Source organism: Cololabis saira, chromosome 11 (assembly GCF_033807715.1).
Source record: "Cololabis saira isolate AMF1-May2022 chromosome 11, fColSai1.1, whole genome shotgun sequence".
NCBI lineage: Eukaryota > Metazoa > Chordata > Actinopteri > Beloniformes > Belonidae > Cololabis > Cololabis saira.
Genome location: NC_084597.1, coordinates 28,123,054 through 28,148,372, shown reverse-complemented (window position 1 = coordinate 28,148,372; position 25,319 = coordinate 28,123,054). Strand labels below are relative to the sequence as shown.

At 39.1% G+C, this 25,319-nt stretch overlaps 3 protein-coding genes across 3 annotated transcripts in view; 1 reads left to right on the top strand and 2 right to left on the bottom strand.

Annotated features, from left to right (window-relative positions):
- jak2a (Janus kinase 2a) overlaps window positions 1-6,676 on the top strand; it is a 46,277-nt gene extending 39,601 nt beyond the window's left edge. The window contains exons 19-24 of the mRNA XM_061734282.1: window positions 146-335; window positions 2,574-2,698; window positions 2,798-2,970; window positions 3,232-3,349; window positions 3,585-3,698; window positions 3,815-6,676. Coding sequence (XP_061590266.1) covers window positions 146-335; window positions 2,574-2,698; window positions 2,798-2,970; window positions 3,232-3,349; window positions 3,585-3,698; window positions 3,815-3,922 — 828 coding nt within the window. The 3' untranslated portion in view covers window positions 3,923-6,676. The remainder of the gene's footprint in view (window positions 1-145; window positions 336-2,573; window positions 2,699-2,797; window positions 2,971-3,231; window positions 3,350-3,584; window positions 3,699-3,814) is intronic.
- Window positions 6,677-6,892: 216 nt separating this feature from the next.
- On the bottom strand, window positions 6,893-8,035 carry rln1 (relaxin 1). Its single transcript, XM_061734283.1, has 2 exons — window positions 7,801-8,035; window positions 6,893-7,567 (listed from the first exon to the last, which is right to left on the bottom strand). The coding sequence occupies exons 1-2, from the start codon at window positions 7,991-7,993 to the stop codon at window positions 7,230-7,232; spliced, it is 531 nt and encodes a 176-aa protein (XP_061590267.1). The 5' UTR covers window positions 7,994-8,035; the 3' UTR covers window positions 6,893-7,229.
- Window positions 8,036-8,557: 522 nt separating this feature from the next.
- Window positions 8,558-24,855, bottom strand: plgrkt (plasminogen receptor, C-terminal lysine transmembrane protein). Its single transcript, XM_061733412.1, has 5 exons — window positions 24,756-24,855; window positions 24,281-24,368; window positions 11,662-11,792; window positions 11,239-11,348; window positions 8,558-9,256 (listed from the first exon to the last, which is right to left on the bottom strand). Exons 2-5 carry the CDS (start codon window positions 24,353-24,355, stop codon window positions 9,129-9,131), a joined length of 444 nt encoding a protein of 147 aa, XP_061589396.1. The 5' UTR covers window positions 24,356-24,368; window positions 24,756-24,855; the 3' UTR covers window positions 8,558-9,128.
- Between the last annotated feature and the right edge of the window lie 464 nt (window positions 24,856-25,319).

The window sequence follows — 25,319 nt, the reverse complement described above, 5'->3', positions numbered from 1 at the left end:
TTCGTATACTTGTAGCTTCCTAGTTTAGGAAGAATCAGCATTGTGTATTTATTAGTATATTTTAGTTTTTTGGGTAAAATATAAATGAACTCATCTTTCTTCTCCCAACATTTGTGTGTGTTCTCCCAATGAACCGTGACTTTAGGGAAACTTTGGCAGTGTTGAGATGTGCAGGTACGACCCCCTGCAGGACAGCACAGGGGAAGTGGTGGCTGTGAAGAAACTGCAGCACAGTACAGCTGAGCACCTTCGGGACTTTGAGCGGGAAATAGAGATCCTCAAATCCCTTCATCACGACAACATTGTGAAATACAAAGGAGTGTGCTACAGTGCAGGTTTGAACAGAATTTTTTTAAATCTACATACATAAACCGACATTGTCAGAAAACCTGACGACTCTGAGATGAAAAAAGAAATGTATAGAATATATATATATATATATATATATATTTATTTATTTATTTATTTATTTATTTATTTATTTATTTATTTATTTATTTATTTATTTATTTTAAATGTAAATGTAAATTTCTTTGCCATGCTCTATATTCCTGGGGTACAGTGCTTTATTTAAATTTGTGCTGGTGATCTTTAGATGACTGATTGCCTTCCCATAGTCCCTGCAGGGTCTCCAGACACCTTGTGTATGGAAAGAATGCAGGCCCTTTTAATCCTTTTTACACTTTTCTGTTTGTTTTAATATACTTGTTTTAGTAACTGTGGACAAAACATTTCATTTTTTCTATTTGACACAACTGACCTCTTGCATGGTTTCCTTGGTTGTCTTACTGTTGATATTTTATGTTGTTCACAAAATGAGCAGAAGTCTGTTAATAGCTTTTAAACTTAGCCTGACACTTTTGTTGGTAAGGGAATCTTTTTTTGTTTATATCAATTTTGTTTATACCTATTTTCCGGAATAGCTCATTTAGGGATAAATCCACAAAAGGATTGCGTGGCTTTTGCGGCCGCTAAACCGGTGCAAATGAGACAAAAAGAGAGCGTCTAATTCACAAAGCACCCGCAAAGGGCGAATTGCACCACAAACTGCGCTGCCAAGCAGTCTGTGGCAGTCTGCGCCGGTACCATTTGCATGCATGTAAATGAGGTAATATTCATACATTCGGCGCAAAATTGCCCCCTTTCTATGCAAATAAGCCTCATTGCAAAAACCGTCTAATTCACAAAGGCCAGCGCTATTTGCCACACGCAAAAATAGTGGAGCAAATACCGTCTTTTCGAAGCGTGTATTAAACTGCGCGCAAACTCACTCCTCACTCCCCATCTCTCTGTTTCTCTCTCTCTCTTCAATGTCATTCAAGCCTGTGTGATACTGAATGATATTAAGGGTGAAATCTATAGTCAGACATGACTGTACACAGTCAGATCAAGTGGGGTTGTGGACTTATCTCGGATTTAAAAATAAAAATAACAGGAGCTCAGGATTCATCCATAAGGGGCTGCTTTATTACAAACAATTCCACCATATACACATATAAATCTAGAATGTGTGTGTTTAACAGCTTAATAATGTCATCACATATCACATCATATATCAGACTTATAATAAAATAGCGCTGATCGTGTCCCTGTGAAGCTCAGCGTCAGTCAGGACTCTCAGCTGCTGCTGGAGATGCAGCCGCGGTGAGTGGGCTCGCCACCCGTCCCTTGAAATACGGAATTGATACGTAATTGGGAATTAGAATTCATATAAAACAGTTTATTCCGTATTTCACAATCGTCCCATGCACGTCTGTCACATACGCACACACTAGTTAAGCCTAATTATGCCTAAATAATGGTCCGCGTTAAATCGACGCAGAGCCTACGCCGTAGGGTTACGCCGTAGGGTACGCGGCGACGCGCACTGTACGGTGCGCCAGCTGCGTAACATACGCCGTATGCTCTGCGTCGATTTAACGCGGAACCATTAATCAGCCTTGAACAGCACGGAGGGAGGAGGGAGGAGAGGGAACGGGGCTCTTCGCACAGTGTCTTGAGGATTTACAGGCTGAGCCTACCGTTAGTTCTTAAACTGTAAAAAAAAAAAACGGGGGGAGAGAGACAAAAGCATGAGTTTGAAAAGTGGGGGGGCATGTCCCCCCTGTTCCCAGTGGAAATTGCGCCCTTGCGCCTCACAGCGTTTTATTTTCACTCGCTTTATTTTTTATTTCTGCAGTTTTCATTATGGACCAATGTGTGTGCTGAAATATGGAGAACACTGGAAACAGCTCCGCTCGACTCAGACAAGTGCAAATTGCACTCAGCTCCAAAACTTTATGGGCGTGTTTGCGCCGGTATATCATTAGTGCAAAATCTTTTGTGAATAGGACCTTAAAGCGGGGCAAATTGCGGGCGCAAATGCGGCGCAATTCACAGCGCTATTTGCGGGCGCAATCTGTTCTTTGTGGATTTGGCCCTTAGTCTGCATCTATTTGTAATGTAATGTTTACCACACCTCGGCTGCCTTGGGTGTCGGTGACAATGCCCTTGAAACAAATCCATCTGTATTTTTGATTTTTAAAAGGATACTTCAGGTAACGCATTGGTACTTAACTTCTTTCTGGTTGCAGGGCGAAGGAACCTCCGACTGATCATGGAGTATCTCCCGTTTGGCAGCCTGAGAGATTATCTAATCAAACACAAGGACCACTTTGACTCCAAGCGACTGCTTCACTTTGCATCCCAAATTTGCAAGGTAATTTTGTAGACTTCTACATTTGAACCGTACGTCCTGATGAGATGTAACTGCGCTTAATCAGAACACCATATACATTTTTTTTCTCTCTTATTACAGGGTATGGACTATCTTGGCATGAGGCGTTACATTCACAGAGACCTTGCCACACGGAACATTCTGGTGGAGAGCGAGATGAGAGTTAAAATTGGTGATTTTGGCCTGACCAAAGTGCTGCCACAGGACAAAGAGTACTACACTGTCAGAGAGCCTGGGGAAAGTCCTATCTTTTGGTGAGGACCACTCAAATGTTTGCCAACTGTTTCAAGATAATTAAATATTTCCATCATGAGGACCTCACTCTTCTAAATGGTTTTCAATGGCTTTCACTTGGTTCTTATAAATATGGTAACCTGTGGTGACTCAACTTTAAAGAAAAGGGCTTGAAATGTAGTCATAGTGCGTGTTATGTTCTTTTTTTTTTTATATAAACACATGTTCTGTTTAATGTTTAGTTATGTATTGCATATTTAAGACTTTGTGGTGTTTTCCAGGTATGCTCCAGAGTCCCTGACAGAGAGTAAGTTCTCTGTGGCATCAGACGTTTGGAGTTTTGGTGTTGTCCTCTATGAACTCTTCACTTACAGTGACAAGAACTGCAGCCCACCAGCGGTAGTGCACCTCCTCTTTCTTTGTTAAACTTTAGATTTTTAAGGTCAACAGTCTGCCACTCTCATCAACTACACCTTTATCAAGTTTAGTCAGAATATCCCTTGTCATAAATATCTTTGCATTTATACTTGAAGATCATACTTAGGTTTTTGCAAACCAAATACCATAAGAATATACTCAAAAGCACGGAACTTGCCAAGCCACATCCTTTTAAGACGAAACTACTCTGTTGCAGGTTTTCATGGAGAAGATGGGAAATGAAAAGCAAGGCCAGATGATCGTCTATCATTTGATTGACCTGCTGAGGGATGGATACAGGTTGCCTGCTCCTGACGATTGTCCAAAAGAGGTTAGTAACTATACTACAAAAGCTGCAGGTGCACTTGTTTTTGTATCCTCTTATATAGAGATATTTGTCTTGTTTGACTGACTTATTTTGCTTTAATGTTCTTGTCGTTTCTTTAGATTCACAAGATGATGATGGACTGCTGGAGCAATGACACAAAACTGCGGCCTACGTTCAAGACGTTAAGCCGGCTTGTTGAGGCTGTTCGAGACGACAAGACCACATAACCTTTATTGATTCCTAAACATTGGACCCGTTGGCATTTGACTTGCGCGAATTAGTCATCAGACCAATTAATTTCTTGGCTTTGCAGCAGCAGTTTGAGGTTGAATTGATGGTGATGTTCAATCTTTTAGTAGTTTGCTTCTATGGCCACCGATAAATCTGATAAAATGAGCACACTACAACTATCTCCATCACTGAACAAGAAGCTCTTTGTGTTTCCCTGAGGAGCATTCCATGTTTTATAAATTCTATTTTCATTGTTTTATTTTTGCATAATGCCTTTGTGGTGCTAGAACAAGCAGCAGTTGTGCGGTATTGTAAAATGAAACATATTTTCATAAACAGAAGCCTGGGATTCTTCACAAACTGTCAGCTGTCTGACTGCACGTGAACTCAAGAAGAGGACATTTTTACTTGAACTCCTCCTCATGGGACGGCTCATGTGGCAGTATTTTTGTTAATGGCTGAAACGGAGCAGTATTTCTGTGCTGACACTCTTCTATGTCTATTTAAGAACAGCTACTATACTTCTGTCACAGTGGGACTCGCAGTCGAGACGTTTTGCATCAAGTTTCTGCCGTTAGCGTTGAACTGCTGAGGAAGATTTGGTGATCTGCTGAAGGAATAAGAGAAACAGCAGTGTTTGTTTGTCTTCAGTGGTTTTTATTTACTAATGTTCATTTACGTCTCAGAGGTGGAAGTTGGCACCAATTTCCTTTTTTTATATTTACATCAGTTCATGTAATTTGGGGGAGAAAGGAACATATCAGAGGTTCGGCGTGAAGGGCTGATGAGCATCTGAGAGCTTGGTGCAAACTTACAACCCAAATTCTGAAAAATAAAAACATAATATATCGTAAAACCCAAATGTTATTTACAATAGAACACAGAAAACATATGTTGAAAGGACCATCGTAAGGAAAAAAAAAAAAGATGATTTTAAATTTGATGGTAGCAGCACATTTAAAAAAAATTTGGTATTGGATGATATTAACCGCAGTGTAGTATCCCAACTTCTTTAGAACAGCTTTTAAAGGCCAATCTTAGGACTCACTTTTATTATTATTCTTTTTCATTATATTTTTTGTGTTTAATCATTCGCCAAATATTTTCAGTTGGTGAAACTTCTGGACTGCTGGCAGTCCTGTTCAGCACCTGAACTCTTTTATTACAAAGTTGTGCTTTTGTGCCAGACCCAGCACATCGTTTAGCATTGCCTTCCACTCTGTGGAAAAGAAATCGTCTAAATTGTAGAAATGTTGCACTAAAACCTGCACATACTTTTCAGCGTGATATTTCCTGTCCAGATTTGCAAGCTACCCCTGCTATAGGGAATAGTGTAAGCCCATACATGCAGCCGTTTGAAGTGAGTGTTGATAACAAGCCAGATAGTCCCTCTCCTCTTAAACCAGAGGAGGCAACATCCATGGTTTCCAAAATATCAGACTTTGATTCATCTGAGCACATGACAGTTTTCCACTCTGCCTCAGTCCCTTTGAAATCAGCTCTAGTCCAGAGAAGATGGTGATATTTCTGGATCATGATCACAAAGGGCTTCTTTTTTCCACAATAGTGCTTCAACCTGCGTATGTGGATGGCATGGTGAACTGTTTTCTCAGACAGTAATATGTAGAAGCGTTCCTGAGCTCATGCAGCGACTTTCGTTGCAGAATCATGCAAGGCAGCTTGAGTGTCTGAAAATCATTGCCAACCAATACAGATTTTTTTCGGTATCATCTGTTGATTTGTCTCTACAGGGCCCAGTCCTGCCATACGCCAGATATTCTGTCTTTACAATTAGTTATGCTTGAGAAACCGTTTAAAAAACTGTCTTCAAATTGTTAGATCGTTGAACCTCTTCACATTGACAATGAAGTTTTTATTCCCAATCATGTCACTGACATGTTATCAGTTAACCTAATTAGTTGCAAGAAGTTTCATTAGAAATCTATCCTCTTTTTTTTTTTTTTTTTTATTGCCGCTTATTTTTACCAGTCCTTTGTTTCCCATGTCCCAATTTTGAGGCATGTAGCTGCCATTAAAGTCAAAATGAATATTTTTTTCAGTAAATGGAAAAAGGCCTCACTTCCAGAATTTGACACGTTTTTTTATTTTGAATAAAATACGGATTTATATTTGCAAATCATTACATCCTGCTTTAATATACATTTTATACAGTGTATTTTATTTCTAGAATCAGGCTTGTATATTAGTGTTCTAAGCTAAGAATGTTTTTTTATTAACTTGTAAATGTTTTTATAAAAGGATTTTGACATTTTGAATGTTACAAGGCTTCTTTTTCTGCATGTAAATGTAAAGCTGAATGTGAGAGGGAACTGATGAAAACTTGAGGTGCCTTCTTTCTCATTTTTTTTCCATAAAACAGATGCGTGTCACACAGACACATAAATGTTTACCAAAGTTAAGAAAAAATGGTGGAAAGGTGAAGAATTGTAAAAAAAAAAAAAAAAAAAAAAAAAAGTGGAACTTTATTCCAGTTCAGGATTGGTTGTTTCAAAATTGTGAAATGGGACATATCCTTTTTTTTCTTCTTTTGAATTAAACTATTAATGTGATGAATGTGTTGGTGTCCCAAGATTTTGATAAAAAAAAAATTGAATTACCCTTAAACTGGGGATGTTTTCTCAATTTTAATTATGTAGAAATATGACACATTGTGTTTAGAAGTAAATATTAAAAAATGTGGAATGTAAATTATGTTCTGTTATGTTATTAAACTTTTTTTTGTGATAACATTTTAAGCATGACTTTTTGGCATTCACTGGCTGCAAGTTTTATTCAAAGGTCAAATTTGTTGTTTTCGGTGGGAAATAAAACCTCCCCCTTGCTGTATTTTCTTCAGGGCTTTGACAGAAAATGTTCTTGTGGCAGTAATGTTGTGAACAAAGGTCAACAATGAGTTTACAGCAGCCTAAATAACATTAAGATGCAATATTTTTCTGGTAGTACGTCTTTATTAAGTCAGTCTCCAGGCCAAAAAAAAAGCTGTTGATTGTTAAAGACATTAAATCTGCAACAGTGTCAGTATTAACAGTGTTGACATTTCTAGCAGGATGCAGGGTGACATACAGTACATGTAGAGCATGATCAACAAAATATCAAATAAGGAATAATAATACATGATAGATGCGTGAAGCTGCACTGGAGTGGTTAACTGTCCTCTGCACATTTCTCTGAATCAAGAAGTAACGGCTCTCTCTAGACCCTCCATCTTTCAGCTCTGCATCTTCTCAGGACTCAAACAGCCCGTCTGTCATCACACATCCCTTCTCCCTCCCGAGCTCTGCCTTAGCACAAGCGTCCAATATCATTTTTTGTGCAGCCCTGGTTGCAGCACATCCCTGCCACTCCCAGAGAAAAGTTCCTCTTCTTCTTATTTGATAAGAGCCTTTCAGCCGCGTCTCGGTTCTCCGCTTGTTCGTCTAAGACCGTGTACTGCCCGGCTCGGCTCGGAGAGGGCTGCTGCCTATTGCCAGTCGCCCTGTAAAGGGTCAGGAGGTCTGCCAGGGAGTACGAGGAGGCGACGGGGAGCTGAGAGTAGGTATCGGGGAGCTCTGCATCACGCTGCCGAGTCTGCTGGCTGTCCTCCACCGTGATGCCACTGAGGGAAGTCCACTGGAAGGGCTCTGGAGGAAGAGAATTGATCCATAATGACCTGTCAGTCAATTTTACCAGAAACAGTCACACAATTTTTAAAGGGCAATTTAAAATTTTTACTTCACTTGAGCAAACCCTTTCAATCCTAAAAATCATACTCACCATCATCAATGTGTATTTTCCTTTAAACTACAGACTTTTGTACCATTTTTGAAAATACTTATGCAGTTAGTGTGGACACATGGAGCACTAAATGACTCACCCAGGTCTGCAGACCGTTTCCAGCGGGAGCCGCCGCAGGTGAAGATGACGGCTCTGATGAACTCTCTTCCACACAGTTTTACCCCGTAGTCCCTGGGGACAATCAGTCTGCCCATCACATCAGCCCTCACACAGCTGTTGCAAATGCTGCCGACACACACCACGGCCACGGCGAGAGACACCCTCCACAGCATTTTCACTCCTGCTGCACCTTTTCTGAACGAGGGTGGGGTCAGCTGGGTTCTGCCTTGGGTCTGCTCACAGATGTGGATTCTAGTCCGGTTTCCCCTGCTTTTTCTACAAGGTCTTAACTTAAAGCTGCTGTCAAAGAGCAAGACACTTCTAGTTGTCCTCTTTACTTCTGTCTCTCTTGGCCAGTGGACACGACCTTATATAGTGACTAGTTCACTCGTGTGTGTTCCACCCTCTCTGCCACACGCGCGTCATTCAGATTGACGCCGGTGACGTTCTTAGAGTTATTTCTTTGTTGTGGTCGTATTGAGTTTGAGTATGTGTACGTCACGCACAAATGGTCTCATTGAGAAGGAATAAAAAAACAGATGAGTATGAAATCAGGTAAATATAAAAACAAAAGGGGAAATTGTGCAATTGTTTCAGAAAGATGTTCAAGTTTCAAGGGGATTAAACTCATATTGACACCTTTTTCAAAAAAATGACATTTGGGCGTTTAGGTTGAGTTTAGAGCTGGAATGTTATGAAAAATAACTACTGAAGCAAAAGAATGAGCAAGATTTTTTTTATTGTTTTTTTTTCTTTTATATATACAAATACATGTTAAATATGTCAAACCAAAAGTTATTCTAATAGTTATTAAAAAAAACATAAATATCAGCCCACTTTAACATTGTACCGTACATTCATTCAATCTTTCTTCCCTGATTTAAAAAGGCAAAAGAAAAAAGAAAAGAAAAAGTCCAACGTGCACCAGTTTTGGCTGATGCTCCTTAGTGTTGAAACTAAATAAAAAATGTTCCCGACTATATTTTGTTTTACAGCTTAAAATGAGTAATTTCAGCTCCATTAATTTTATTGCACAATGTAGAAGAGTAAATGGATGTATGTAACAAGTTATCCATTTGGACTAGTACTCTGTATGAGTCTGCTTTGAGAAAACACGAGGAACACGCTAATGCTCACGAAAGAGATGAAGAAAAAACACAAAAAAAAAACACATCCATGGACACCTTTACTGTACATGACCAAGTTTCAAAACCCAGATAGTATTTGACAGCTGTTTTCCATTATAAAGCAAAAGCGGGACTGCTAAACGCACCAGTGGCGATTCTGATTCGGGTCAAAGATGACGTATCACTTCTCCAAGAAGGGGATGCGGCCACTTTTAGCGCAGCGGACCTTCTCTATGCTCTCAAACGTTGGAGTGCCAAGAGGTAAGTCCAGACAGTCTTTCTCCGATGCCATGATATTCTCAGCCTCTCCTAAAGGTGTAACAAACAAAACAACAAACAAATGAGTATTTTAATGCAGCAATGTGTTGTCTACCAGAAAAGTCCTTTTCTCCTTACACAGAGCAGTTTTTCATCACCTGTCAGCAGGTGAGAGTGAGTATTACCTTTGGATTTTTACTTGTCTGTTTCGTGTGATTATAGAATTGAATAGAATAGAATAGAATAAAATAGAATAGAAAACCTTTATTGTCATTATACTGGTACAATGACATTAGGCGTAAAAGTGCACACATGCAAAGACTATGTAAACAAGTACCGTAAACAACAAAATGAAAAAACATGAAACATAAATATATATATACACTATAAAAAAAGAGTGAATGGGAGGATAAAAATTTACATGAATGAGTGGAAGAATATTGCACTTGAATGGATGGAAGAATAGAAGAGTATTGCACATAGATAAGTAGGGAATATTGGAACATTATGGATAGAAAATAGAAAATAGAAAATATTGCACTGTATGAGGTAGTTTACTGGTTGAGTATGAGTGGATAAACATGAATATGTTGTCAAAAACACGGAAGTGCTTGATTTGTTTTAACAGAAAACCTGTTTTTTTGTGAATATGAACGAGAACGTGTTCGCTGGGGAGTTTAGATTCATTATTGATAATAGGACGCTTCTAAGTGCTCGGCAGATGTGAAGGGTTTTATAAAGCTGGATTTATAGTTAAGTAACACAATGAGAAAACATCTATCCTTACTTCCAGTGCACAAGTATGAAAAGTTACAGTTCATCAACTGACCACTGAGGGCTGGAAGCAAAAGTGAGCCAATCTGCATTAACCCCCATGTAAAATGTCCAACTCTGCATGAGAAATAAACACATTCATGGTACAAACAAACAAAAAACACTTTTGGTCTCAATAGCAAGATTTCACACCCATGACAACTGCTCAGGGGATGTTTGTTTTTGTACCACAACAGCTAAATTTATATAAAGCAATAAATGTAAATATTATTCAGTCTGTCTAGGGCAGGGGTCGGCAACCCGCGGCTCCAGAGCCGCATGCGGCTCTTTAGCACCGCCCTAGTGGCTCCTGGAGCTTTTTCAAAAATGTTTGACCTTTTTTTTCCTTTTTCCTTTTTTTCTCTTTTTATTTCTTTTTTTTCTTATTTTCCTTTTTTCTCTTTTCTTCTCTTTTTCCGTTTTCTAATTTTTTTCTTCCTTTTTCCTTTCCTTTTTAATCTTGACATTTCGACTTTTTTCTGGAGGTTGTACTTCAACATTAATCTCGACATTTCAACTATTTGCTCAACATTTCAACTTTTTTCTCGACATTTTGACTTTTTTCTCAACATTTCAACTTTTTTCTTGAAATTTTGACTTTTTTCTCGACATTTCGACTTTTTTCTCGACATTTTGACTTTTTTCTCAACATTTCGACTTTTTTCTGGAGGTTGTACTTCAACATTATTCTTGACATTTCAACTATTTGCTCAACATTTCGACTTTTTTCTCGACATTTTGACTTTTTTCTCAACATTTCAACTTTTTTCTTGAAATTTTGACTATTTGCTCAATATTTCGACTTTTTTCTCAACATTTTGACTTTTTTCTCAACATTTTGACTTTTTTCTCGAAGTGCATAATGACAAAAAAATCTTCCCTCAGTTCTAACTAATATAGAAACATGCAGCATGTGTTTCTTCATTCTAATTCTGATACAAGACTTTTCATTTTTTTGCGGCTCCAGACATATTTGTTTTTTGTGTTTTTGGTCCAATATGGCTCTTTCAACATTTTGGGTTGCCGACCCCTGGTCTAGGGCCATTTATTAACATTTATTCCAGGCTTGCTTGCTACATCTATTTGCAGCATGGTGTTGTGCAGAACAAGGAAGAAAGGGACTTCAGCACCCATCACAAAAAAACCCTGGGAAGAATCATTCACAAGGGTTTGTCTCCTTGCACAGACTACAGGTAACAGTGATCCGTGCGTCGCCTCACCTCTCATGCGCTGAACCAGCGTCCCGTAGGCGGTGTCCAGCTGGAAGGCCAATATGAAGCCGAGGGGAACAATGGGAGCCAGCAGCTCGGGCTTCTTTCTTTTAATGGCCCTAAAGAAACATTTTATTACAATCACTCATGTCTACAAATATTTTTCAGATCCTTTTCACAACAGCTGAGATTTTTTACAACAATATCAATCTGCAACAATAAACTGAAGAACTGGATGAGAACGGAAGAACTGGATGAGCATAAATGTGGGGCCACCTTTTCAGTGGTTCGTTGCTTTTCGTTGTATTTGACATGTTAACTTGTGTTACGCTTGCTGTGTGTGTGTGTGTGTGTGTGTGTGTGTGTGTGTGTGTGTGTGTGTGTGTGTGTGTGTGTGTGTGTGTGTGTCACTTGAAACTTTCCAAATCTCACCCCACTGTGAGTCCAACTGTGGTTACTATAAAGAAGGACCCAAAGTATTTGACGAACTCTCTGGACCAGGCAAACTGCATCGCCATCTGTCTCTCTCTCATCTGGTTCTGCATAATGATCTGGCGCTCAAACTACACACACACACACACACACACACACACACACAGGAGAAAGAACATGTATAACGTCATCAGACAAACAGGTCTCTGTGATATGATGGTTTTCAGAAATACTGCTATCTGTACATTTCCAGTCCAATAAAGCTAACGATGTTATTAACTTGAAAGCAGAGATTTCAAAGCACGAAGGATCAGGACACACACAGAGAGAGGGTCAGAGTGAACAGAGTCAGCCGGTCCAGGTTAGGAACGTAATTAGGAATGCTGCATCCGTCACGATGAACCTCAGCCAGGTCAATCTTTTGTAAGCCGTTTCCTGTCTGGCGAGCTGCCATGCACATCCACACGTATACACTCATGACGATTCATCCCGAGTCTGACCGAGTGACATTATCCATTAAAAAGCCTTTTATTCTCCAAAAGTGAATGTGTCAAAGATGAGCTTTTGTTTCCGCTGAAGAGGAAAGTGACTTCAATTCAATGGTGAAGTGAAGGCTTAAACTTTTTTTTTTTTTAGAGGACTATTCAGCTCAGTCTATGACATCAATAATTACGTGTCAGAGAAGCAACATTTCGATTCAACTCAGACCACATTTGCAGATACGACAGTTAACTTCACACGCAACAGCATTTTACACTGGAAACATCTGATTTTGGCTGTAGATGAAACGGAAATCTTTTATACACAGAACAGTGCACAAGCCTCTACATGAACAAGCTAGAAGCAATTTAACATATTTCATGAAATTGTAAGTATATTATAAATGCAATAGTAAATATATTCTAAATCACTGTAGGTTATGAGTGTGTATATATAGTATAGTAGTATGAGTATATTATAATGGATGAGTATATTATGATATATAGTATATTTATACTACTATAAGTAGAGGTATGGGTATATTATAAATTATAGAGTTGTTGCAAACTATTTTTGCTCAAAGTGGATACAGATCTGGGGATAGTAAACAGATTGAAAAGGTTTTGACCTCACATCCTGGTGTATTTATGATCACGAGAGAAGCACAAATTGTGTCAGCATGGATCAAATATCTTTGATTGTAAACACATGAGCTACTTTGTTGACCCTTTTTGACCCCATGGAGGAGATGAAATGGGGTCATTAGCTAAAGTAAAATGGTTGGTGACTAATAGAGGTAACAAGTGCTAAACAAGAAAACCACTCAGGAGGTTTCAGCTCTATTCATGAGGCCGATGTCTCTCTGGGAGGTTGAAACTAAATTACAAAAGCGCAATCAGTCTTGTAATATAATGTACACTATTATGCTGATTGTGTTATGTTATTGAAGTGCCAGCGGTATGTTTCAGGTTTGAATCAACAATGCAGCAGCGTTGGAGAGGCATCCGACTGGGTGCAGATCAATTCTACAGCAAAACATTGGTATCCTCTCCATAGTCAGACCATCTATCATTAACTTTGTCTTAGGGCTGTTCGATTAATCGATTTTAAATCGTAATCGCGATTATGTAATTAGAACGATGTTAAAACATGAAAATCGTAAAATCGATTTTTCACTTTTTTTTTTCTTTTTTTTTTAACCTTGTCTGCACACATATCAATGATTGATACCATATTAATGATTGATGGAAATACCTCTCAATACCTGCGACAAGTGCCCCATTACACACCTCTACCTCCTTCATGGGTTGCATTATTATTTAGCATGCAAAGACCCAGTTTAGTTTAATTAGAAAATGTCTTGTTTTATTTAATTGGAAATATAACTTACTGTATGTTTGCAAGTGCTGATTTGCTGATTTTTTTTTTTTCAGAGATAAAACTTTATATTTTATTATATTTTTTAAAACTTTTTTTCAAATTATTTTACAGAGTTTTGCACTTTATTCATTAATTTTTGGTTTAATACGAGCAAAGTTTGCACTTAAAGCCCAATGGGGCAAATGTTCAATAAAAAAACTGCATATTTGAAATCATTTCTTTGCCTTTTGTCAATTCACAAAATAATCGTAATCGAAAATCGGATTTTGAGAGAAAAAAATCGAGATTTTATTTTTGGGCAAAATCGAACAGCCCTACTTTGTCTGTTTAAAGTTAGGAAGTTGGATGGAGTCAGTGTGGGTTTACATGAACAGACAGAAGGTTTCACATAAGAAAAGTGGAAGATCTTTGAGATGCTCACAACCACCACCACCCGCCAGCAATAACCATAACTACAAGTAAATAAAGTTGTTTTGCTTTAGTTTGTTTTTTTTAACTATTGATTTTCAGAGTGGGCTGATTAGAGCTGTACTGACTGGTTGATGAGTTTCTCTCTGCGCTGGAGGTCTTTATGTTCTGGCTGATCTGAAGATGACAACATAAGATCTTGAATATGCTAATAAAACATGTTTTAAATTTTCAGACATGTTCAGAAATAGTAAAAACAATTTTGAGAATAACAAACAAAAAGACATTAATGGTGCCGAAATCACCGTCAGGACAGTGGAAACACAATCTAGGTATGACTCTATGTTCTTTTGAGGAGTTTCTGCAAAGATTTTAATACCTGCATTAGTTTTGACGTGCAAGTCTGGAATCTACTTCTGCAAATAAGCTGACTTTACAGCAAGTACAGTATGACACACTCCAGGAAGAAGGAAGTTACAGGCTCAAGAGCTGAGTAATGCTTCAAATCATTGGAAACTACAAGAAACATTACTGTAATTAATGCTGTGATCTTGAACTGAAGCGTATAGGGGGGCTACGCTGGTAAATTACAGCAAACACGATGATGCCTTGGCATAATGACACACAAATGGAACAGAAACTAAATGCAGTGGGTTTTTGTTAATGACTCAGGAACTCAGAACTCAGAATTCAGAAACGATTTAATCTCCATGCAAGCCCTTTTCAGAGAAAGGAAAGGATAAATCATGTTCTGCAGAACAGACACGTGAGGTAAAAGACCTGGGTTTGGTTTGTAAAGTCATAAACTTTTCTCATCCTGAACCAAAACAGGAAGTAAAGCCGAAATTATGCATGTTTAATTAAAATGTTTTCTTTGTTTAAAAAGACCTGATTTGGGGGTTAAAAAATAGAAACTGTAACTGCTAAATTGTGTTTCGATTCCATCAAAATTATTTTTATCAAAACTATTTCAGCTGAACAGTTTTCACATGTGCTCAATCAGAGAAAATGTACAATTTACCCACAATTAAAATACATCAGGCACTCTGACTAAATTCATCTCCAGTTGTCAGTATGCAAACTAGTCTTAGCAAAAGTAAGAAACAGCTATAAGCTAGGGGTGGCCAATAGTTGTTACATATTTCAACAGTCTTTAGATGAGAAAGTCAAATAGTTGGTGCCCATTGCCTATTATCTGCTGGTATCTGTTAGTAATACATTTCTCAATCATTTACTAAACTAGCTCCCAGAGGGGGGTCACTTCATTATTGCTGGGAAATTAACTTTTTACTGCTCATTCCAGAAAAAAAAATGGTCCAAGAATTCAGAGACTAATTTCGCCAGTAAGAAACTTGTGGTGTGGCCATCGATACCGCTGACTCAGAATTACAAAGTTCCCGTCTCTGATCCCAGCCACAGCCTCTCTGTGTAGCCTAAGCATGTTTCTGTGCAGGTTACTCTGATTAATTCAGCTTCATTGTTTGGTTCTCTCTTTGGTAAACTGGTGATCAGTCCCCCACTTTCCCCTGACCACAGGTGGGATATGTTCTTGTGGTTCTGAACAGGATGAAGCCTGTATAGAAAAAGGATTGACGCACTTTTGCTTGAAATTCCCACCCCTACTCTGAGCCTGTGGAAACTGAGGGTCACATTACAGTTTTTTCTGAAAGCTTAGGCGCTAATTATGTTCTTGTAGCACAATTTCTAAAACTATTAACACACATAGCAAAACCACTCACTGAGTTAGCCAAACTAAAAGCACAAATACTGCTTTGCACTCAGTTTGTAATTTTGTAACACACACTTTTCAAAACTGTAGGCACAATTCACTGCTTACACTCAATTGCCAAATTTCCAAAACACTCCTAGCAAAATTATACACATGTATGGCTATTATTTACACTATTTTGCCAACTGTCTGGCACACTTTCACATGTGAAAACAATTTTAGAGAATTAGTTCACTTTGCAATCAGCCTAAGCACTATGAATAAGCCACAGGTAAGCTGTCTGTGTGGAGTACAATGGAAGGAGCAAGAAGAGTAAGAATCAGAGGAGGCCGAGGAAGAGGACGTGGAGGTGAAGGAGTTGGAGGAAGAGGACGTGGAGGTGAAGAAGTGAGAGGTTTAGAGGAAGTTAGAGGAAGAGGACAAGGAGGAGCAAGAGGAGGACGAGGAGGGGGAAAAGGAAGGGCCAGAGCAGACCTGATATGTCATCATATGGGACAATGTTAGTTTCCATAGGGCTGCTTTGGTCCGCAACTGGTTTACTGATCACCCACTCTTCATGGCACTCAACCTCCCCCCATACTCTCCATTCTTAGTGTAAATCCAATTGAAGAGTTATTTTCTGCCTGGCGCTGGAAAGTCCACGACCGCCTTCCCCATCAACACGCAGCCCTTTTACAAGCAATGGAGGAGGCATGTGGAGATATTGAGCAGGCATCATGTCAGGCCTGGATACGGCATGCAAGGAGGTATTTTCCCCAGTGCCTTGGACTGGAGGACATCACATGCCATGTGGATGAGATTTTGTAGCCGGACCCAGAGAGACGGCATGATGTAGGCTGATTGTCTTTTTTTTGTGAATGTATTATTTTGTGTTCTGTGCTGTGTCTTTGTTTTGACGAGTGTGAATAAACACCAATACTTGAAGTTTGGATCCCTGTGTGTTTACAGAACTATGACAAAAGTATGACCTATAACTGACCTAGCCTACCTTGTGCACAGAAAAAGAAAAAAGCCAGATGTGTTTTGTATTCATACCATCAGTGTGTAGTTGGCACATTATGTGCTTAGTAAATGATGGCATATGTTTACTGTCTGATATGAAAACACCATTTTTACTAAGGTGTGTAGAGTTAATCAAACTGTGTTTGATTTTGCAAGAGAACTATAACGTTTTGATAATTTGGTGAAAGGTTTTCTCATTTGTGTGTAAAGTTTAGCAAAAATAGCCAATGTTGCAAAAAATGTACTTAAGAATTCAGAAAAAACTGTAATCTCATCTGGAACATATCAAAAATATCAGATGTTTAGATTTACAGATCACAACAATCTGCATATTGAACCTTCATCGGCTTCCGCAGTCAAGACGTGTGTAGATTAAAAGTGCAGGTTGTGAAACAAGACAACTTGAGGCAAAATCTCCATAAATATACGCATCTCAGAAAGCTGACAATATGTAGAGGAAACTGCCTGCACAGTTGCACTTCTATTGGCCACAACCTCAGCGACATCAAAACTGAAACAGCAGATGTGTCGTTTCAACTTTGCATTTAATTTATCTCTGAAAACTGATCACATACATCTATCATCACAAAAAAGAAAAAGAAAAAAAAAATACACATATACAACTCACTGCTGGACTTGAAAACTGGACATATTTCATGATCGAAGTGCTTTCTTCTACATGCAGTCAACATCAGGACCAAATCATCAGAAACACAAAGATTTCTTCTCCTTTCAGAGGAGCGAATCATCCGTCTCCATCTAACCCTCTACTCTGGGTCCTCTTCTCTCACACCAACTAACTAATGGGTGGGGCAAACCTGGCCCTCATGGGCCGGTGTCCTGCATGTTTTAGACATTTCGCTGATTCAGCACACCCTGATACAAAGGACTGTGTCATTAAAAGGCTTGTGCAGTCCTTGGTGGCATGCTGAGGATGACCATCAATTTGAATCATGTGTGTTAGAACTTGGAAGCAAAACATGCAGGGCACCAGACCCTGAGGACCAGGATAGCCCACCCCTGAACTAACTTGTCCTCTTTCACTATATTCATACATCTTGTCTTGCTCCAGACCTCACTCCTACCAGTTCTAACTCATCATCCTTCTACTGATAGATTCACTATAAATCCCCTCTACATGTCCAAACTATCTCAGTCTGGTCTCTCTCCAAAACACCCAACGTGTCGCCCCTCTGATGTACTTGATTTTGATCCTATCCATCATTGTCAGTCCCAATGAAAACCTCAACACTTTAACCCTTGCTACTTCTATTCCTGTCTAACCTCATTTGCCTTTCTGTCCATGCCCATAGCAAACAAGAAGGGGCTCAGACCCGATACTTGGTACAGTCCCACCTCCACCTTGAACACTCGTGTACAGCTCCCATACATGTCCTGCGACACTAACATACTTCTCTGCTACTCCAGACTTCTTCATACAATACCAAAGCTCTTCTCTCCGCACCGTTGTGTGCTTTTTCAAGGTCTACAAAAGACACAACGCAACTCCCTCTGAACTTCTCTGTACTTCTGTACTACACAAATGTTCACTTCTGCCCTTAGTCTAGCTTTCATAACTCTTTCCCATAACTTCATTGTATGGTTTATCAACTAAATTCCTCTGTCGCAACTTGGCACGTCTCCCTTGTTCTTAGAAATTGGCACCAGCACACATTACTCAGCCATTCCCTCTATGTTCTTGTTGAATTTCCTAGTCAAAAAAATCTATTGCCACCTCTCCTGGACGATTCCATACAACCACAGTTATATCCTCAGGAATAACTGCCTTTCCACCTTTCTTCCTCTCCACTGCTTTCCTCACTTCAGATTTACTAATGTTTGCTACCTCCTGTTCCAACATGGTAATTTCTTCTACTCTTCGTTCTCTTGCATGTTCCCATTCATCATCTCGTCAAAGAACTCTTTCCATCTTCCCGTCACATTTCTAGCACCTGTCAATGCTTATCTTTCCCATGTCTCTCTCTCTCTCAACCTTGGCAACTTGTATAAATGACTCTCTCCCTTGTCACCCTGATCAAATGACCTTTAGTTGTCTAGTCATCTGGACGCTCCTCATGACCACCCAAAACCTGTCTCAACATAGTTCCTTTTTCAGATTTCATCCCTTCGTCTGCACAAGATGCAGTCCACCAGAGTGCTCATACCTCCACTCTTGTAAGTCACCCTGCTATGTTCCTCCCTCTTTGGGAAGAAAGTTTTCATCACATCCATTTCCATCCTTTTCACCAAGTCTACTATCATCTGTCCTTCTGTGTTTCTATCCTGGATACCTAACCTGGGTATCACTTCCTCATCACCTCTGTTGCCTTCTCTAACATGTCCATCTCCACCTGTGGGGCTCACTAACGATACTGAGCATCACACCTTCAATTTCTAGTTTCAGATCCATTACTCTGACACTCTTTTCACCTCAAGAACATTTCTAACAAGCTCCTCTTTCAAGATAACTCCTATTGCATTTCCTTCATCGTGTCAACAAACTATCCAGCTTTTCCTGTCATAGTCCAAACATCTAAAGTCCCTTTTCTCAGCGTTAGTCTCTTGCTTTGCGTCTTTTTTCTCTGCCTACAGAAATGCTCTCCTTCTTCGACCAACAGTAGCCTAATTTTCATCGCTACGCTGTAGGTTGACAGTGCCGATGACGGTTGTTGTTTACCTGGGGCTTGACCCATCCAATATGTAATTCCTGGGTCTTGTGATTTGCATGTTTAGATTGGCATAGGTTTTACGTCAGATGCCCTTTTTGACACAACCCTCTGCATTTATCTGGTCTTGGCACCAGCTCAAAAAGACACCGTCTTGTGACCTTCTGAGGCTGCGTTATCACAAACACTCTAACAAAATCCACATCTATCTCACACATGTTCTGATATTTGCAGAGGAATAATATCTCATAACAGGTCTTGCTCCAGGAAACCAGATGTAATTTCAAAATTCTACTTTCAAACTACTTAACAGATTACATGTAAACATGGCTTTTTCCCAAATAAAAACTCTTCTTATTAAAAATTAGCAACAATTTCTCAAACAGGAGAAGGCAAAAGCATAAAAGTTCCATAAATGTGTTATCAACTCAAGCGCAATTATGGAACCTTTAATTTTTTAAAGAAATACATTCATCATTTTAATTGGAAGACTGCTTGAGTGTGAAGACTAATCACACATAAGTTATTGTCTGTGGTGACAATGCAACTGTGTAACTTTACCTACGTTTGTATTTTCACAGAAAGACAAACCTCAGGTACTTTTGCTGCATCATAGGAGATGATGATTTAAACAGATTGGACAAGCTGAGACAGTGACTGGAAAAAGCAGCAGAGAAAAAGTGAAAGGAAGAAATTAGATAGGAGTCCGCTGTGAAGGCGTCAAAGTGAGAGCAAAATCAAGCTGAAACCAAGTGGGAAAATCAGTGACATTTATAAATAAAAATAAAAGTGTAATCGAAGCGGGACAATGCTTGGAAAACGGATCCACACGGATCATCACGGTCTACTGTACACTGTTAGGAAAGGAAGAAAGGAGTACGGTAGATAACAAAATCATAGAGAGAAATAAAAGGAAAACATGCAGCATGTTAATGCATTTTATTTATTTTTTTTACAATTTTGCTTAAATCGTTCCATCCATTTCACCATGCTGCAGAAACACTTCCCATAGTTTTAAAAATGCCCCATGGATACATTTTCATATTATGGATGTCGGGATGCTAAAATGTTCTAGTTCTTCATTTCAAATAGGAAAAAGCAACTTCTATCCGCTTTTCCCTTTGCAGGGGTCACCATAGTAGATGATTGCATTCAGCAATTTGACTTTGTGAATGCCTGAGGACATAAAGCATAAAGTGACTCTGACAACAGCTCTTTAAATTAAATTTAAAAACATTGTTTTCAACTTTCAACAAGATCATCCGCTGGAGTTCATTAAGCCTGCTCAAAACAGCATGTATAGATCCTAAATCCTGTTTGTAGCAGCATTCATAAATGTTGGTCAGCAATTAGAAACTTTGGTTGGCATAGCGAAGATCATTAACAAATGCCAACTTTTGTTTATAAAACAATCTTTTATTTTAAACACACACTGGCAAAATAAAAGATATGGGTTTCAAGAAAAACAAGATCAATATTTTTATGTATCTTTTGTGAATGCCACTGAAATCCCATGAAGACTGCACAAAACTAATCTGTTTGAGGGTACATGTTTTCTGATGTGGACCAAAGGAGATCATTAACCTTGGTTCAGTTTACTATTGACAAGGTCCTTCTTTTTTTAATTAACCCAAAATTTGCCTGAAAAATACAAGTTGCCCTCTTGTATTTTTGACTGAAGTTTATCCTTTGAATGTGGTGCTTGCTGTTGGTATAAATAGGCGTGTTAGATTGTTTTTAAGTATTTTAAGGAGTGCAACAGTTCAGTTACCACACATCCACAAAAGGACTTGGTGGTTTGAATCGTTTTCTGCACAAACAAGTCAAATGTGGTTGGCCAACATAAAAATAGAGACTTTCAGATAAAATGAAAGGAAACTTTAACAGAGGAGGCCCCATATTGAGGCCTGTCTGAAAACTAATCAAGTTGAAAGATCTAGCGCATACTAGTACATCTACAAAGGAGCCAATCAAAAAGAAGAAATTAGTTCTGGAATAAACGACTGATTAAGTGTTCAATAAATTGTTCGATACCTGCATATTATCAAATCTATGTTTCCCAAAAAGGTCTTAAAGGTGACCTATTATGGCATTTAATGTATATTTTAAACAGGCCTTGAATGTCTTAAAAACAATCTAAAGCTTGTTTTTTCTACATAAATCATAAATCCAGCCTGTGGGCCCTGTCACTAGTTTTACCGCTTCTAACCTCTTTTTCTGTGCTTCATTCTAAGGGAAGGGGGGGGTATGATAATGAGGTTCAGTGCTGATTGGCTCCCTGAATGACGTGTAGCAGGGGAGGAGAATAAACCCTCGCTCCGCCAGAGCAGCCCCTGTAAATTATCACAACACTGAATTTTCACAAATGGAAACTTTATTGTTAAAAAAATAAAAAATGAGTTGTATATAAATAACCTTTATGCACTATTTAAGCCGGATCTACCCGGCGGATGCTGAACGCTGGCCCCGGAGCCACGCCGGGCGCCCGGGAGCAGCGCTGCTGAAGCAGCGCGTATCACCGCGGCTTTAACGGGGGAATCTGACCGGTTCCGACCGGCCGGGACCGCAGGAACCGGCCTGGACTGGTAGCAGGGACTCCCGGGGACCGACCAGCGGAATTTCAGCCGGATCTGCCCGGCGGATGCTGCGCGACAGGCGCTGCAACCTCACGGCGGGCGCACAGATCGGCTCCAGAGCGCATCCGCGGCGCATCTCCGGTTACCGGTGATCAAACCGACAGATTTCGCTGAAAATCTCGGAGAGTGAAGCTGGTCCGACCTGGGACAGACCCCCGAGGACCCAGCTCCCAAACCACCCGGGAACCTGGATGATTTAACCCGGATCCGCGGCGCCTTGACTGGCTGAAGGAACCACCGCTCCAGCAGCGGAGAGAGCTGGTTGTGGGCGTGGTTTCAGCAGTGGAGGCTGAACCTATGGAAATGAGCGCCTATGGTGACGTCACCACAGGCGCAGATTCAGAATGGCTCAAAAAAAGGTCACGTGACACTGGGGGACTCTGTAAGGCGGGGGTCAGAGACCCTGCAGAATTTCATGGTATTTTGTCTCCCCTGTGCTGGCAGGGTGAGGGGAGACCACTTTATATATGTTAAAACAAGAAAAAACTTGTTTTTCATAATAGGTCCCCTTTAACATAGTAACATAGTATAAGTTCATTCATACACTCTTTGCAATATCTTCAGACAGTGATTAAAGCAGTGACAAATAAATAAAACACAACACTGTAGATAAAATAAAATCATAGTGAGATGGTTAGTGCTCATCTATATCACATTTGAACCCACTGAAGCTCTGTGACTGAATAAAAAGCACAGGGCCATTATAAGCAGCCTACACCCTTTATTCAATATAAAATGAACAAAAACACTTCTTGCGTCATTTCAGCGCTGCCATTTGTCCTCAAGACTCGTGTCATATAATCATGCCCATACCCAGCGAACGTTCAAGTAATGCTTACGTTTGAGGCTCCACGCGTCAAACACAAATTCAGATAGCTTTTTGTTATGGCAACAGCACTGCAGGGATCAATTAACTGCGACTGGTGTGCCTTGAAAACCCAAATGACAGGTCATTTTTGACATCTTAATGCAGGGGGAGGCAGCGGTGTCGATTTCTATAGACATTCTTAAATTGCTAGGGTCTCTCTTTCTTATTAAATTAGGTGATGTCAAAATACAATCTGAATGTTGACGTAAAAAGCAGCCAATTATTTCCTGTGGGTTAATATTATATTATTAATAACTCTGACCTTAAGTGACCTTGGGAATTTTTGTTTGAATCCTAATCATCTGATGAGTGTTCTTGTTTTATATATCACAATTTTATGCAGACAGATGGTCATATATGTTCCACTAATTTCTACTCAAAACATGAATCATAAATACCTCATCTACTGTGAGTTTAGCCAATAAAACCAGTCATATCCTCTACAACAATGCAAATACATGCACATAACATTGGCCTATGAGTCACAACCCAGATAAGGGCACTCTGAAACATGATTGCCATCATTGTATTATATTTGTCATTATCTTCTACGTTTAGAGCTGAGAGAGAAATTCAGGGGCAGAACACAACCTTTTGGCTGCAAGTTTAATAATATCACTTGATGATGATAGACCATCTGCTGCTCAGTAGCTTGAAGGCCCAAATAAATCAAATGAAATTGGCTACAAAGGTTTTGAAGGAGGGGGGATACAAAGCTTTGTTTGAATTGGAAAAAAAGTAAGAAAAGAAAAATAAACGTGAAAACAGTATGCATGCAATAAAAGCCTGTGGTCTCTCGAAGGAAATGAACTCAACCCTGTAGCAATGTAAGGCTTTACATCTGTGTGTGTAAAAATAATGTCAGATCAGTGTGCTTCTTTCCAGATGAAAAAAGTTGTGAACAGAACAAACCCCATGTTTCTCCATGTACCCTTAATTATGACATAACCCGCCGTGCCTTTTGCCACATGAAAGATGAGAAGAGCTCCATCTTGCTCCTGTGATCTAAGTTATGCTAATTTCTAAGAAACTAAAAATCATACAATAACATATTTGCTTCTTCTTCAACAGCTTTGGCACCAAAACGCTGTGCAATTAGCCACCATTTCATTTTTAGCTTTATTAATACCCCTTAATAATTACTTAATAATCACACACACACACACACACACACACACACACACACACACACACACACGTGTGTGTGTGTGTATGTATGTATGTATGTATGTATGTATGTATGTATGTATGTATGTATGTATGTATGTATGTATATATATATATATATATATATATATATATATATATATATATATATATATATATATATATATATATATATATATGTGTGTGTGTGTGTGTGTGTGTATATATCCCCTTAAACACTCTGCAACAGCAGGCATTGCAAATAGTTTCAGTTTCCAATAGTCTGCGTGTCCTTTTAACTTACCTGTATCCGTGAATACATTAACTGTTTTTGCTCTTCCGCGTTTTTATTCCAGGGTTTAGAGAATTGAAAGCCCATTGTCGCGTTGTTTCTGTCAAGCAAACGATGCATTTATATAGTTAACCAACACGAAACACCAAAGTAAAGCAGTGTTACAGACACAAAAAGATACTTTGTAGATTAGTGACCTTGACGCTGCTTAAATTTAACTCATGTCTACAGTCTACTGCTCACTAGTTTCGTTTAATAGCTTTGACTGCTAAATAATCAGTTTCTAACACCAATTAACCTGAAACTTTTGCTTCTGTGAAGCTGCTTGGCGTGTTTCACCCAGACTGTAAATAACAAGGTTTTACTACAGTTGTGGCTTTCCTGTTAATTTACCGAATGTGCTAACATTTCTAACCCGAATACTTCCTAAAAGTTGTCATTTATTCTCTAATGATAATTCAACTATATAAAATGAACGCTTACATACCAAATGTACTTTTGTGGATTCAAAGTTTAGTGGGCGCTCAGTCTGAAAGATACGCATCAGAGACGGCGCTTGTAGGGAAGTGCGTTCAAACTAGGTTGTCCATTTTTCAAAATAAGAGGGAACACTTTTTTCTTTTTTTTTCTTTTTTTTTAAGGTTTTGTTTATTTCCTCATTTTCAATCAAGTCAACAAAGAAGGAACACACCAGCTATACATTATTTACCTATCAATTTCCCAGTGTCTGTTTGTATTCATATAATGTTTGTACTGTACCGCAGGCTGCACAGTGGTGGTGAGAGTTTAGTGAGGGCTCCTCCTGTTGGCACATATGACACACACATTTTTACAGCTCACAATCTCAAATTGATTTATAAAGACTGTTAGAAGCGTGGATCACAACTAACCCACATGGGTTGAAAAATCGTGAGTAATGCATTAGAACTAAAACAAATCATTTAAAAACAAATAAAAATAGGCATATGCTCTATTTAAGTTGACTTAAAATTGGGTTAACATAACTTAAGGTAATCACCATCTCAATGATAAAAGAATAGCATGAGTGGGG